At 64.8% G+C, this 11,763-nt stretch overlaps 1 protein-coding gene across 4 annotated transcripts; it reads right to left on the reverse strand.

Annotated features, from left to right (window-relative positions):
- Positions 1–603: 603 nt before the first annotated feature.
- Positions 604–7,506, reverse strand: UAP1L1 (UDP-N-acetylglucosamine pyrophosphorylase 1 like 1). Of its 4 annotated transcripts, none has more exons than XM_061199573.1 (10): positions 7,166–7,506; positions 6,295–6,499; positions 5,891–6,066; positions 5,401–5,573; positions 5,009–5,202; positions 4,404–4,544; positions 3,637–3,822; positions 2,989–3,055; positions 2,333–2,603; positions 604–1,918 (listed from the first exon to the last, which is right to left on the reverse strand). In XM_061199573.1, exons 1-10 carry the CDS (start codon positions 7,452–7,454, stop codon positions 1,449–1,451), a joined length of 2,172 nt encoding a protein of 723 aa, XP_061055556.1. In that variant the 5' UTR covers positions 7,455–7,506; the 3' UTR covers positions 604–1,448. The 4 variants fall into 4 exon arrangements, with proteins under 4 accessions (XP_061055556.1, XP_061055557.1, XP_061055558.1 ...); XM_061199575.1 differs by having other exon boundaries at positions 1,831–1,958; XM_061199574.1 differs by lacking the exon at positions 2,989–3,055 and having other exon boundaries at positions 2,333–2,535.
- Positions 7,507–11,763: the final 4,257 nt, after the last annotated feature.

An 11,763-nucleotide genomic window follows, 5' to 3' on the forward strand; every position in this document is an offset into this window, starting at 1 on the left:
GGCCTGGCTGCCCACTCCCTCCGTGGGGAGCCCACTGCTTCCTGCTGTCCTATGACATTTCTGGGCCTCAGGAGGGCTCCCCAGCACGTGCACCTACTGCTCAGCACCTAGGCTTGTCTGAACCCGCTCCAGAAAGATCTTCCTCCCCTCCTGCCCCTTCCCTTCTAGGGGGCATCCCTGGGGTCTCTTCCGGTTTTCTCCCACACACAGCTCTGCTGGCAGTTCCAGCGATGTCCTCATGCACCCCTCCTTGCGCAATGTGTTACCAGGGAAACGGTGGCATCTGGAGGATGCATGTGCAGGAGGGTGAGTCACAGGCTGTCAAAGTTGAGGGCGCAGGAGCTGGTTCAAAGGACATGTTCTGGGCCCGCCCCCAGGGTGCCAGACCCACTAGGTCACCTCGGGCTCCCCTGAGACCCTGGGAAAGAGCTAGACGGAGCATGGGGGAGATCCCTGGGTAGTCCAGAGCGGGGTCAGCACAGCCTGTGGGCTCTTGTTCCCACAGGGCCCAGCAGGCTGCGGCCCCTGGATGGACGCAGCCCTGGGAACAGCCGGTGCTGCTCCCACACGTGTTGGTCAGAAACTGCAGTCACCAGGCCGGGCTGCATCACAGCACCTCGTGTTTATTGGAAATCCCCACATTCTGTGGAAAATCGAGGGTCTGCCGTCTTTCAACTCAATTGCTTCACCAGTGGCCGTCTGGGTTAGAGATGGTGGGGGCGTGTGGCCCTCAAGGGAGCAGGAGGGAGGCCCCTGTGGCGAACGGACCCACCGACCGGGCTGCCCCTGAGTGCAAAGCGGGCACAGGGAGCCTTTTTGTGTGAGAAAGGACTCAGCACAAGCAGGGTCTCCTGGTCACAGTGTCCTAGCATCACGGAAGATGCAAACATTGCAGGAAACTTGGTGCAGGGTACCCCGGACCCCTCTGTGCTATGTGTGAAACTTCATGTGAAAATAAAAAGGTTTTTCGAAAGCGAGCTGCTTCAACAGTTTACCCAACTAACTCTACTTGTGTAGAAAAAAGGTTGCTGGGTGTCCTGGTGTGGCAGTGAGGAGCCCCTGGGCCGTGGCGGGAGCCTCAACCTCGGCCTCCCCCTTGGTGACCCTCCTCTGCCCCAGGCCCTCTGCTTGCCTGTGGAGCAGCGGGGAGAAGGAAACTAAGGCACAAGGTTCGATTCTGAGGCTTGAAAAGCGTGGCAGTGCCTGGATGGATGCAGAGTCGTCCTGTGGGCCTTGGGCGTGGCCCTGACCCCGCCATCACACCCAGGTCGGGAGGCGTGGACGCAGCCACCGTCCACTCCAAGTCTCTGGAGGGATCACCGCCTCTGGACCCACCGCCGGACAGCAGCCTTCCCGGGGGAGAGCATGGCTGCGCACGGACTGCGGAGCGGCAAGGGGGCAGGCGGCCGCGGCTGAGCAGCGGGCTGCACTTCATGATGCTCTTCACATCAGCAGGAAGAGGCAGGTGCCGCTGTGCTGCTCTCCAGACGGGAAAGTGGGCACTGGGACCCCGAGCAGCCACGCCAGGGGCAAGAGACCAGAGCCAGCTGGTTTCTCCCTGCCTCGGCCAGGCTGCGGGGGTGCAGCAAGGGGGCCGTGGCCCCGAATACGGAGGCTGCGCCCCCCACCCCTCCCCAGAGAGCAGGGGCGGAGCGTGAGCCCCGGGATCTGTCAGAAGCTACCGGCAGGCTGGGCGGGGACGGCGCTCCCCTCCTGGTTAAACTCCAGACTAATCGACCACCACGGGAGCCTCCAGCATCGGCATCGGTCCCACTGGTTCCTGGGGGCTGAGGCCTCGGGCGGAACTCCAGAGAACTCAGTGCCAGGCGTGCAGGCCAAGCTTCCGGAGAGCCACCCCGACCTGCTGTCGGTCTCAGCCGGGCGCGGAAGGGGGCTGGGCTGCGGCCCCCAGGTTCAGCTGCCAGGGAGGGAGGGGCAGCCGCTGCAAACTTGTCGCCCTGTGAGAGGAGGACACCGTCCTCATCTCTGCAGAAAAGCGCGGGGCGGCTGCTTCTCCTCCTCACCATGCAGGTTCGCCTGGGGCCGAGGAGCCACCACGCCGTCCTGCCCCGTCCTGTCCCATCAGGTCTCAGCTCAGACAGGCCGGTGCGGCTCTCAGCCGATGCCGCCACACCTCCCTCGGGCCCCCCATCAGCCTCCTCTGAGCCCCACTGCGCAAGGTCCTGAGTCCCTCTGCCTGCGGTCCGGACCCCACAGCAGGAGCAAAGCCAGAGAGGCCGAGTGGGCCCACAGCAGGCCTGGGGTCACTTGGGTCCAGGGGACCGGGTGGCGGGACAGTTCCCACCCTCGTGGAGTGAACCAGCATGCTTACTTCTGTGGCCCACGTTCTGCAGCCAGAAACTCAGAGCAGCCTGCTTTCCTCCTTGGAGCCCAGGCCGGGGCTGCGTCCTCAGCCTTGGGGACCCCGGGGCTGGCAGGTCTAGGAGGGAGTCAGGCCTGCAGTGTCCTGGCCGTGTCCACGTCCAGGATGAGCGGGGACCCGAACTCCCGGCCTTGCAGGTACACCTCCAGTCCCTGGAAACAAGCAGGTCACGATGACCAGGTATCCAGCCCCTGGGCTCCAGGTGAGATGCCAAGGCAGCCTGGAATCAGCGAGAAGCAGGGTAGAGAGGCTTCTAGGAACAAGACTTGGATGTCCTGAGATCTCAGGTCAGGGCAAGCCCTCCCACAGTGCAGGCTAGAACTCTCCAGAGAAAGGGGAGCCAGGTCTCCTGCCCCAGCGAGGCTCCCACTGGCCCAAACCCCAGGCTCCGATGAACCTGGCTTGTCCTCCCTGACCCCCCGAGGCCTCTCGACACCTCACCGCAGCCCACGTCTCGGAAAGTTCTCTGCAACTAAGGGACCATTTACCCCGCTGGTCGACTGAGGCAGAGCTGTGACTTCCCACCAAGCTCCCACCTCGCCCCCGTCCTCCGACCACACAAGCCCGACCCCAGAAGAGCCCCAGATGGGCCTGGCGGCTCTCACCTCTCCGGAGTATGACACCAAGGGCGAGATCTCGCAGACGGCCGGAGGCTCTCCACTGCCGGGTGGGCTGGGGGGTGCACTTGTCAGCATCTGCTCGGGGGGTGCGTACCCCGGGGCCCTCCCCTGCACCACCCACCACGCTGGCTGGCCCAGTCCCCGCCCGGCCAGGCTGTCCACCACACCCGCCGCCCTCCTCGCGGACAGCTGGGCCCCGGGCACCGCCCCCACCCGAGCGGCAGGCTCTGACTTGGGCTGGAAAACCCTCCTCGCCCCTCGCAGGCATCTCACACAGAGCCCAGGCAACCAGACTTAGAGGGCGGCCGTTGACAATCACAGAAGGAGACACCTAAAGTCTTATTCTTTCCGCACCCCGAAAAATGACCTGCCTGCCGCTTTCTGGATGTCACGCCTGGGTCTTGGCTTCAGAGCTTCTGATGAGCAGGGAAGGTGCGACCCCCATGTCCCCTGGGGCTCTAAGCAGAGCTTGAGGGCCGGGCACACAGCCACCTGCCTTCGGTGTGCGGCCGGGGCGGAAGCACCCACCCCAGCTCAGACCACAGCACAGCCAGCAGGGCCCTGGGGCTGGCGCTTGGGCCGCGACACCCTGACATGCTGTCCTTCGGGTCGCACCCTGCAGCCCACGCTCACCTGGGTTGCTCGGGGAGCCGGGCCCCGTGTGCGTCCAGGAAGTGGGCTCCCGCCTGCAGGGCCCACCGGTGGTGCTGAGCGAGCAGGGCCCGCCGCGCCGTGGAGGGGTTGTCTCTCTCAGCCGAGTCAGCGTTCTTTAGAGGGGCGAACTCCTCCCCCCGCAGCACTTGGAAGGCCACGAAGTTCCTGGGGGCGCGGGGACGACAGCTGGGGACCCAACCTCCCAGCCCAGACGCCCTGGTCCTGGGCAGGTGAAGGCCAGGCCGGGTGACAAGGACTACGTGGGGGTCTGGTCTGCAGGCAGCAGGCTGGAGAAGGCCCCCCAGGCACCGCGTGAATCTTTGTTTCTGATTATTTCTGAGATCCCGGAGCTGCCCTTAGTCCTCCCTTCCCTCCCCTTCCCACCAACCCCACCCCCCAGGGTGAGGGCCACATACCCTGGGAGTCCCCAGCAACCTCGCCTGGAAACAGCTTCCTAGCTCCCGACCAGGGGCAGATAGAGGGCTCAGGAGAGAACATGGGTGTCCCCCAAAGTCCACAACCCCAAGGGCTCCAACTGCCCCAGACGCTCCCTATGCTCCCACCCCAGGGGCTGCTTCCTCTGGCTTTCTTGCCCTGAGACCCGCCTGCAGCCCCCCAGCTCCCCCCTGCGAAAGGGCACTCCCACTGTGAAGCCCCCAGCCTCCACTTCCCTGCCTGGCTGGGCCTCAGAACCACCACCAAGTCAGGGAAGGGAAGAAGGAAAAACGAATGACTTCTCCACTAACTTGGCAAACGGGAGCACATCAAACACGAACTTCTCCATCTTTATCCCGTTGGGCTGGAGCGGCTTTACTGGATTCCCCTCCTCGTCCACGTAGGGAACCTTCTTCACAGCCACGTGTGGCTTCAGCAAGGGCTCGAACTCCCTGGGAGACAGGAGACCAAGGGGAGGAAAGACACAGTTCAGACAGGACATTTTGGAGCCCCAGCTCGCCTCCCCCATGCCCGGCCAGCCGGGGCAGGTGGACAGATGGACAGATGCACACAGCAAGCACAGGGCGGTGGGGGCTGAGCCCTGTCTCTGGAGGGCCAGGCATCCTCATGCACCCCAGCCTGAGAGCTGGGCCCCATCGGCCACATCCTTGCCCAAGCCCAGTGGCGACTGGCAAGCCACGGGGTGGACGTGGTGCCTGCGGGCAACGGCCCCCCCCCACCCCGCCCCCGGAGCAGGGCCACGCCCACTCGGCCGCAGAGCCTTGTACCAGATACTAGAGCGCTCTGCTGCCTCCAGCTTGTTTGAGCGCAAGACCCTTTCCCTACCGCACCCCACAGCCCCACCCGGCTCAGGTCTGCCCCCAGTCCCTGTGGCCCGGCTGGTCGCCCTGCACACCTGGTGACCATCTGGAGGAACTCTCGCGTGAAAAAGTGGTTGCAAATGTTGCCCGCGTTGTAGAGCAGGCCCCCTCCGGGCGCACGCAGCCGGGCCGTCTCGGGGCTGATCTCGCTGTACTCCACCACCTGTGGGACGCCGTCTACTTGGCACACCACGCCCACCGGCTCCTCGGGGGACGCCTTTTCCACCACCTGCGGCCACGACCGGAGGGACGGGGACGGCTGACTGGGGCGGGGCCCGGCGTGCGGGGAGTAGGGGACGGGGCCAGGGGCTGGGAGGAGGGCGGGCCGAAAGGAGAGGCGAGGGCGGGCCGATGCGAGGGGGCGGGGGCGACGCGAGGGGAGGGGCGACGCGAGGGGAGGGGCGACGCGAGGGGGCGGCATGCTCACCTTGGCTCCACAGTCGGCACCCCGCAGTACGCAGAATCCGATGAAGACCGGGTCGGCCAGTCGCACCAGGATGTTGTCCACACAGTACACGTGCACAAACTCTACTCCGCGCCGCTCCATGTCCTCTAAGACCTGGTGGTCCGCCAGCGCGCAGTACAGGCCCCCGTTGCCATCTGCAGAGGGAGAAAGCAAAGGGTCTTGGAAGGGCTCCTGCCGGCCTCAGCCAGCTAGTTGAGGGCGCGCTAGAGGCAGGCGAGACCCCCCGGGGCTGGACCTTGTGCCTGAGGCCGCTCTCTGTCGCCATCCAAGTAGCCCTGTGGCTGTTCCACGTGACAGATGGGAATCAAGGCCCAGAGAGGGAAGGCCACTGGCTCAGGACCATGCGGCCTCTCGGCAGCATATTTTGGCCTCTGTCCCAGGCATCCTGACCCCTAGCTAGCTCCACATTTTAGGCCAGGCGGACCCTCCCTGCCTCAGGGATGGGGTGTACCTGGCGCCATGGCAACCTTGTCTTTCCGCTCCAGGATGGCCCTGCCATCGAAGGTCACAGCAGGCAGCATGCGCTGTTCAAACATGACCACGTTGTTGGGGTCCAAGTGAAAGAAATCATGCTCCTTGAAGAACTTGGCTGTGGGCCCCAGCGTGAATTCACTGGTCATGATGTACCTGCAAGGGGAGGCAAGCCTGAGCCAGGCTTTCGGAGGGCCTGGCCCCTCTGGTAGACGGGCTGACATCAGGGTGCAGCCTTAGGGCAGCGGTCAGGCCTCCGCCTGGGTGGGCGCTGGGCTCTGTCCGGGGCTGTGCTGGGGTTGGGGTTCAAGTCTTGGTGTGGAGCAGGACTAGGGCTACACGGGGGGGATCACTCTGGGGCCAAGGTAACGCAGGAGGGCACACCAGGGCACGGTGCAGCGGGTCCCATAGCGCTCGCCAGCCAGCTGCTCCACCCGCCGAATCCGTTCTGCCTGCAGCTGATACAGGGTCTTCTGGCTGGGCAGCCCCACCTGATACATGCCCTTGGGGTAGGTCACGCCCAGGCGAGTGCCCTGCCCACCAGCCAGCAGCAGCACGGCCACCTTGTTCAGGGCGATCTGGTGGAAACCTGGGGGCATGGGGCGCCATGAGGGGATGCCTGGAACCCGTCACACAACCACCCTTTCATTTTAGAGCAAACCAAACTTGTGCCTGGGACGGTGAGACGCCTGATAGCCGCAGAACAGAACTGTCCAGATAACATTCTGATTTGGGCCTGGGCCTCACCCAAACCTAACCTTGCCCCGACCCCGCCAAGGTACTGACGATATCCTCCTGGGTTCATTCCCAACCTAGGTCCTTCAGAGGAAACACCGGGTGGGCCTGGCCGGAGTTGTCCAGCAGGGGCCTTGGGCAGGCTCTCCTGGAGGAGCGACTGCCTCACCTCCAGGCCAAGAGGCAAAGAGCGCAGCTGCGCCGGCGCTGGTGTGAAAAGGAGCGCGTGCAAGTGTCTAAGGGGTCCCCTGCTGTCAATACGTGGGCTGGGCAGCTGGCCATCCAGGCGTGCCCAGAACAAAGCACTCTCCCCAGGGAGTGAGGCCTAGGGGCGGCTGCCAGCATGGCAGCGTTCGGGGGCTCCAAACCCCAGCCCCGAGATGGTGCGTGTGAGAGCGTCGATTTCACGAAGAAGGCAAACTGAACTCCAAGTACCCCCTCCCCTGTCGCCCCGCTCTATGGGCGAGGCCGCCTTCCGGAGGCCGGGAGCGCCCGCCGCCCGGACCCCCGCCCCGCCTACCTTCCTCCTCCCAGAGCCGCCGCGTCTGGGGGGAGACCCCGCTCGCGCTGCCCACGCGCTCGGGAGGCAGGGGCCGCAGGCGCGCGGCCAGGTCAGGCGCGGGGGCCGGGGGCCGCGCGCAGGCGGCGGCCGCGCGCCGGCAGTGCTCGCGCAGCGCCTCGGGCTGCAGGGGCTCCAATTGGGCCAGCAGCGCGGCACGCGGCCCCGGCGCCAGCTCGGCGCAGAAGCGCAGGAGGTGCTCCTGGCCGGCGCGCTGCAGCCGGGCGCGCACGTCCAGCTCCGAAGCCATGTCGTCGCCGCCGCCGCCACCGCCACCGCCGTCGGCCGCGCTGGTACTCGTGACCCGCGCTCTCGGACCAGCGTCACGGGACTCGGCGGGCGGTGCCGACCCCAGCTGGGCGGGCCCGAGGCGCCCCGCCTTGACCCCGCCCAGGCCCAGCCCGGCCGGGTCGCGGACCCCCGCCCGCCCCGCCTCTCTTCGGCCCCGATCCCGCCCCGGTCCCGCCCCCGATCCGCCCCGCCTCTCTTCGGCCCCGGAAGCCACGACGAGCCCCGCCCCTGCCCACTCAGGCGCAGGAGGACTGACTTCAGTTCTAATTCACCTCCCTGCCCACAGCCCTGGGGGGCGGGGCACCCGAGGGAGAGGCTAGGGTCTGTCCCTGCCTGTGGACCTGTTTGCATTTACCAAGACGCCTGGCGCCGGGGACAACAGTCCGGGGCTCAGTGAAGAGGCCAGCCGACTCACGGCTGGGCTGGGGAGGACAGAGCCAGATCACCAGCGGGGCCGGGTGTCTGGATGTCACCAAGGACCCCCAGAAGGCCACCCTGCCTCCTTCGGGGCTCCCTTCTTCACATCCCTCCTCCTCCCCCTTGCCATGTGACCGGAACCGCGCAGGAGCTGCCCCTCGCCCTGCCTTGTTACTTAACTATCTGGTTTTAAACATCTTGCTGTTTACAAACTCCCTTGTGAAAAATATGAAAGAGTAGCTTCAGCCACTTGAAGACAAAACTTTCTTTTAGAAACTAGTTTTATTAAGTCTGAAAGTAATACATGCCCATGGTTAAAACAAGTTCAAATGGTGCTTTAGCACCCAAAATGAAAAGTAAGATCTCCCCCAGCCTGTCCCAGGGAACCTCTGTTAAGGCCGTTGCCTCTCCCGGCAGGCAGGTTCTGTCCATAGAGCCCCACCCCTTCCACTACCCTTCCTGGGTTAGGAGGTGGCGCTTCACAGCCTCCTGGGGCCCACTGTACCTTGTCCTGGACCTGAAAGAAGTCAGCCTGCCTCAGGGCCTTTGCACCTGAATGGCTCTTCCTCAGAAAGTCACGTGACTTCCTGCCCCACTTTGCCAGATCTCTCCTCACAAGTCACAGTTGGGGAGACCTTCCCATCCTTTTCTGTTCCTTCGTGCTTTTCTACATTCTCCCCTGCCTGACTTCCCCATGAGAAGTAAACCCCATGAGAGCTGGATGCTGTCTGGTTCTCTGCTCTGTCCTCACTTCAGCTCCACGCCCAGCACACAGTGGACACTCAGTCAGCGTTTGTTACCGGAACGAACGCGTTGGACCCCAAGCCTAGCACAGCGACTGGGCCACACAACAGTTCCGGAGTACGTGCTGAGTGAGTGGATGGTCTGCTCCTGTAGCCTGTGGCAGTGAAGGGCGGCCCGGGGCAGAGGCTGGAGCTGGACGTGGAAGGCAGGGAAGCAGGGAGCAGAGCAGGCTCCACACCCCGGGCCAGAGTGCACCCAGCTCTCACTGCCCCTGCACACGTGCCCTGGAAGGCAGGTGTCAGAACATCAACTTGGGGTCCATGTTGGTCAGGGTAGCCCCTAAATCCCACCTCAAGGCGTGGGTGAAACAGATCAGCAGGATTGGGGCGATCGGCACTGGGGAGCCAGAGGCACCTGCAGGGCCAAGAGCACGGGAGCTGACCCACCTGGGCAGCCAGGGGCGCAGACACGCGGGAGTAGCAAGGAGGCAGAGGTGGGCGACGACTTCCCGGACCCCTGCCAGGGGCACGCTTGTGGCCGTGAAGCCACCTTCCCTTTGTCCTAGGGCCTAGTCCAAAGGGTTCCGGGGAGCAGGACCCCAAGGCCAACAAGGTTCCTGGTTGTCATTGTGGGAGTGGAGGCCAGAGAGCCCTGGGGTCCGCTCCGGACTGGAGGCAGGTGCCCGTCCCTCCTCCCACACCCTGTGCTGGGTGGGGACAGAGGGGCCCAGGGCCCCTGCCCACTCCAAGGAGCTCCAGGCTGGCACGGTGAAAGGTACAACTGAGGTGGCTACCTCAAAAAGTTTAAGGGCCGCAGAGGACCTGCCTTGCCTAGGGCTCTGGGAAACCGCCCCAGGTGACAGCAAATCTGAAAGCTGCCGGTGGGAAAGTGGGCCAGGCTGGAAAGCAGCTTGGAAGGAGGAAAGGATCAGACTTCAGGATAAGAAGGACACGGGGGCCACGCCTTAGTCCCACGCCCAGAGCTGGAACTGACTCCAATTGCTTCCATGCCTTCCTCCAGCGCCTAGCCAGGGGCCACGGAAAACCCGCAGACCAAGGGCCAGCGGGAGCCACCTCCCCCACAGCCGTAGATGCCCTGAGAGGCCTTTGCTTCCTCAACACAGCGGGCGCAGGCTCACAAGGGCCCTAGTCTAGCCTGGGTCCCGCTGGTCATGTGGCCCTGAGAGGCAGCAGCACCGCTCGCTGGCCGCCGGCCTCCACACCCACGCTGACCCCCACAGAGCTGTCCCCAGGCCTCCCCCTCACACAGGCCTCCCCCTGGCTTGGCATCCCACACAAAGATGCTCTTTCTGCTGCAACCTCCAGGATGGTTTCCACTGAGCACCACTGTGGACCAGGCCCTGCTTCCAAAGAGCACAGGGCTCAGCCAGGAGCAAACAGGAAGGGTGTTCCTGGTAGGAAAGCCACCAAGTGCAAAGGCCCAGAGGTGAAGGAATGCCGGTACCCTAAGGATAGGGGAGTGGGGTGGGGGTGGGTGTTGCTGGAAGCAGAGAAGGAGGGGGGAGATGAACTGCAGGACAAACGGCTTGAATGCCCCCTGGGACTTTGGCTGGTCCACTTTGGGAAGGCAGGGACGGACCAGTCTCCATGGGGTGACTCCAGGCTCACAGCTTTCTAGGTACCCCCCAGATTCCTTACCACAAAAGAGTCCTCACTTTGAGGGGTAACCCCAGGGGAGAAATGGACCCAGGACACTCCCTGGCCAGGGCAGCTGCCCTTACAGCCTGAGACACAGACCAGTGCCTGGGGCCCAAGGACACAGAGACCCAGGTAGGCAGCCAGCCAGAGGGTGGAGCCGAGCCCTGTGCCAGCAGCCTGTCTGGAGGAGGTGTTTGGCGGCTCTTTGCTGTTTTACCCCCGAAGGTGGACAGTCTGCTTCTAAAGATAACACATGTGCAGTGTTCAGTGGCAAGGTGCCAGCTGCGTGTAGAAAACTGTCAGGGGAGGGGAGGGAGCAGGGCAGGGTCTGAGGACAGGCTGTGGTGAAGGCAGGGGTCTCAGGCAGACAGCATCTTGGGTACTTCCCTGGTTTGGGGGAGGGGTTCCACCGGTTGGTCCTGAGATGGCCTCCCAGAGCTGGACTGCAGGCTAAGCCCTGGCCCCTCCCAGACTGACCAGACGGAGTGACCACATCCTGGCTGGAAATGAAGCAGGGGCAGTGGTGGCGGCGGTACACACGGCTGCCTAGCTGGCCTGAGGAGGCCGTGAGAGCCCTAGGAGCAGCTGGAGGAAGTGACCATCCAGAGTAAGGGGCCAGAGCAGAGGATCTTGCGAGCAGACGGGAATCTGGGGACACGGGAAACGTGGCTTTGTCCTGCAGCCGACAGGAAAGGCCAGGCTATCCCCAGGGGCCAGAGGAGAAGCTAGCAGCAGTGGGGACAGAGAGGCCTCTGTGAGGGGAAGCGCCCATCTGGCTGGAGCCCACAATCCTCTTGGGGCCCGCCTGGCGCAAGAGAAAGGAGCCCCAGGGTTGCGACGGGGGACCCTCAGCGAAGAGCGCCCAGGGGAGCTAGAGGGGGAAGGTGGGTGTCTGGAGGGCTGTGCTCCCCATCCTTATCCCAGGAGGCCACCTGGGGACAGGTTTTCTGCAGGGCGCCTGGCCCCGCCCTTCGGAGAGGTGGGTTGGGCGGCCAAACCCGGCAAGGGCGGAACCGCGGCGGGAGGGCTGGTGTGGTGGCGGTTGGGAAGTATAAGGGGGCCGCTCAGGGGTCCCTCCCCCACCCGCGAGATCGGGAGGGAGGCGGAGTTCGGGGACCCCTCCCTCTACTAGCCGGGGGCCTCCGCGCGCCCCCGGTCCCTCCCGGCAAGGCGGGAGCGCGCGAGGCGCCGACCCCTCCGCTCGAAAATCAAACCGGGCTGCCGGCCTCTCAGCCAATCGGAGAGGAGATGGGCCAGCCTCGGCCAATGGCCGCCGCGAATGCTAATGAGCGCTGACGCCGCGAGGAAGCCCATTCAAAAAGTCGCAGCTATTGTCGCGGCGGGTTGCGTGCCGCCGGGCCCGCCGTCGGGCCGCCGGGGGACGGACCCTGGGCCACGCGGGGACCAGCCCGGGGCGGGCCGAGGACCGAGGTCTGCCGGCGGGCGCCC

This window comes from Eubalaena glacialis, chromosome 9 (assembly GCF_028564815.1).
Source record: "Eubalaena glacialis isolate mEubGla1 chromosome 9, mEubGla1.1.hap2.+ XY, whole genome shotgun sequence".
In the NCBI taxonomy this organism is placed as follows: Eukaryota; Metazoa; Chordata; class Mammalia; order Artiodactyla; family Balaenidae; genus Eubalaena; species Eubalaena glacialis.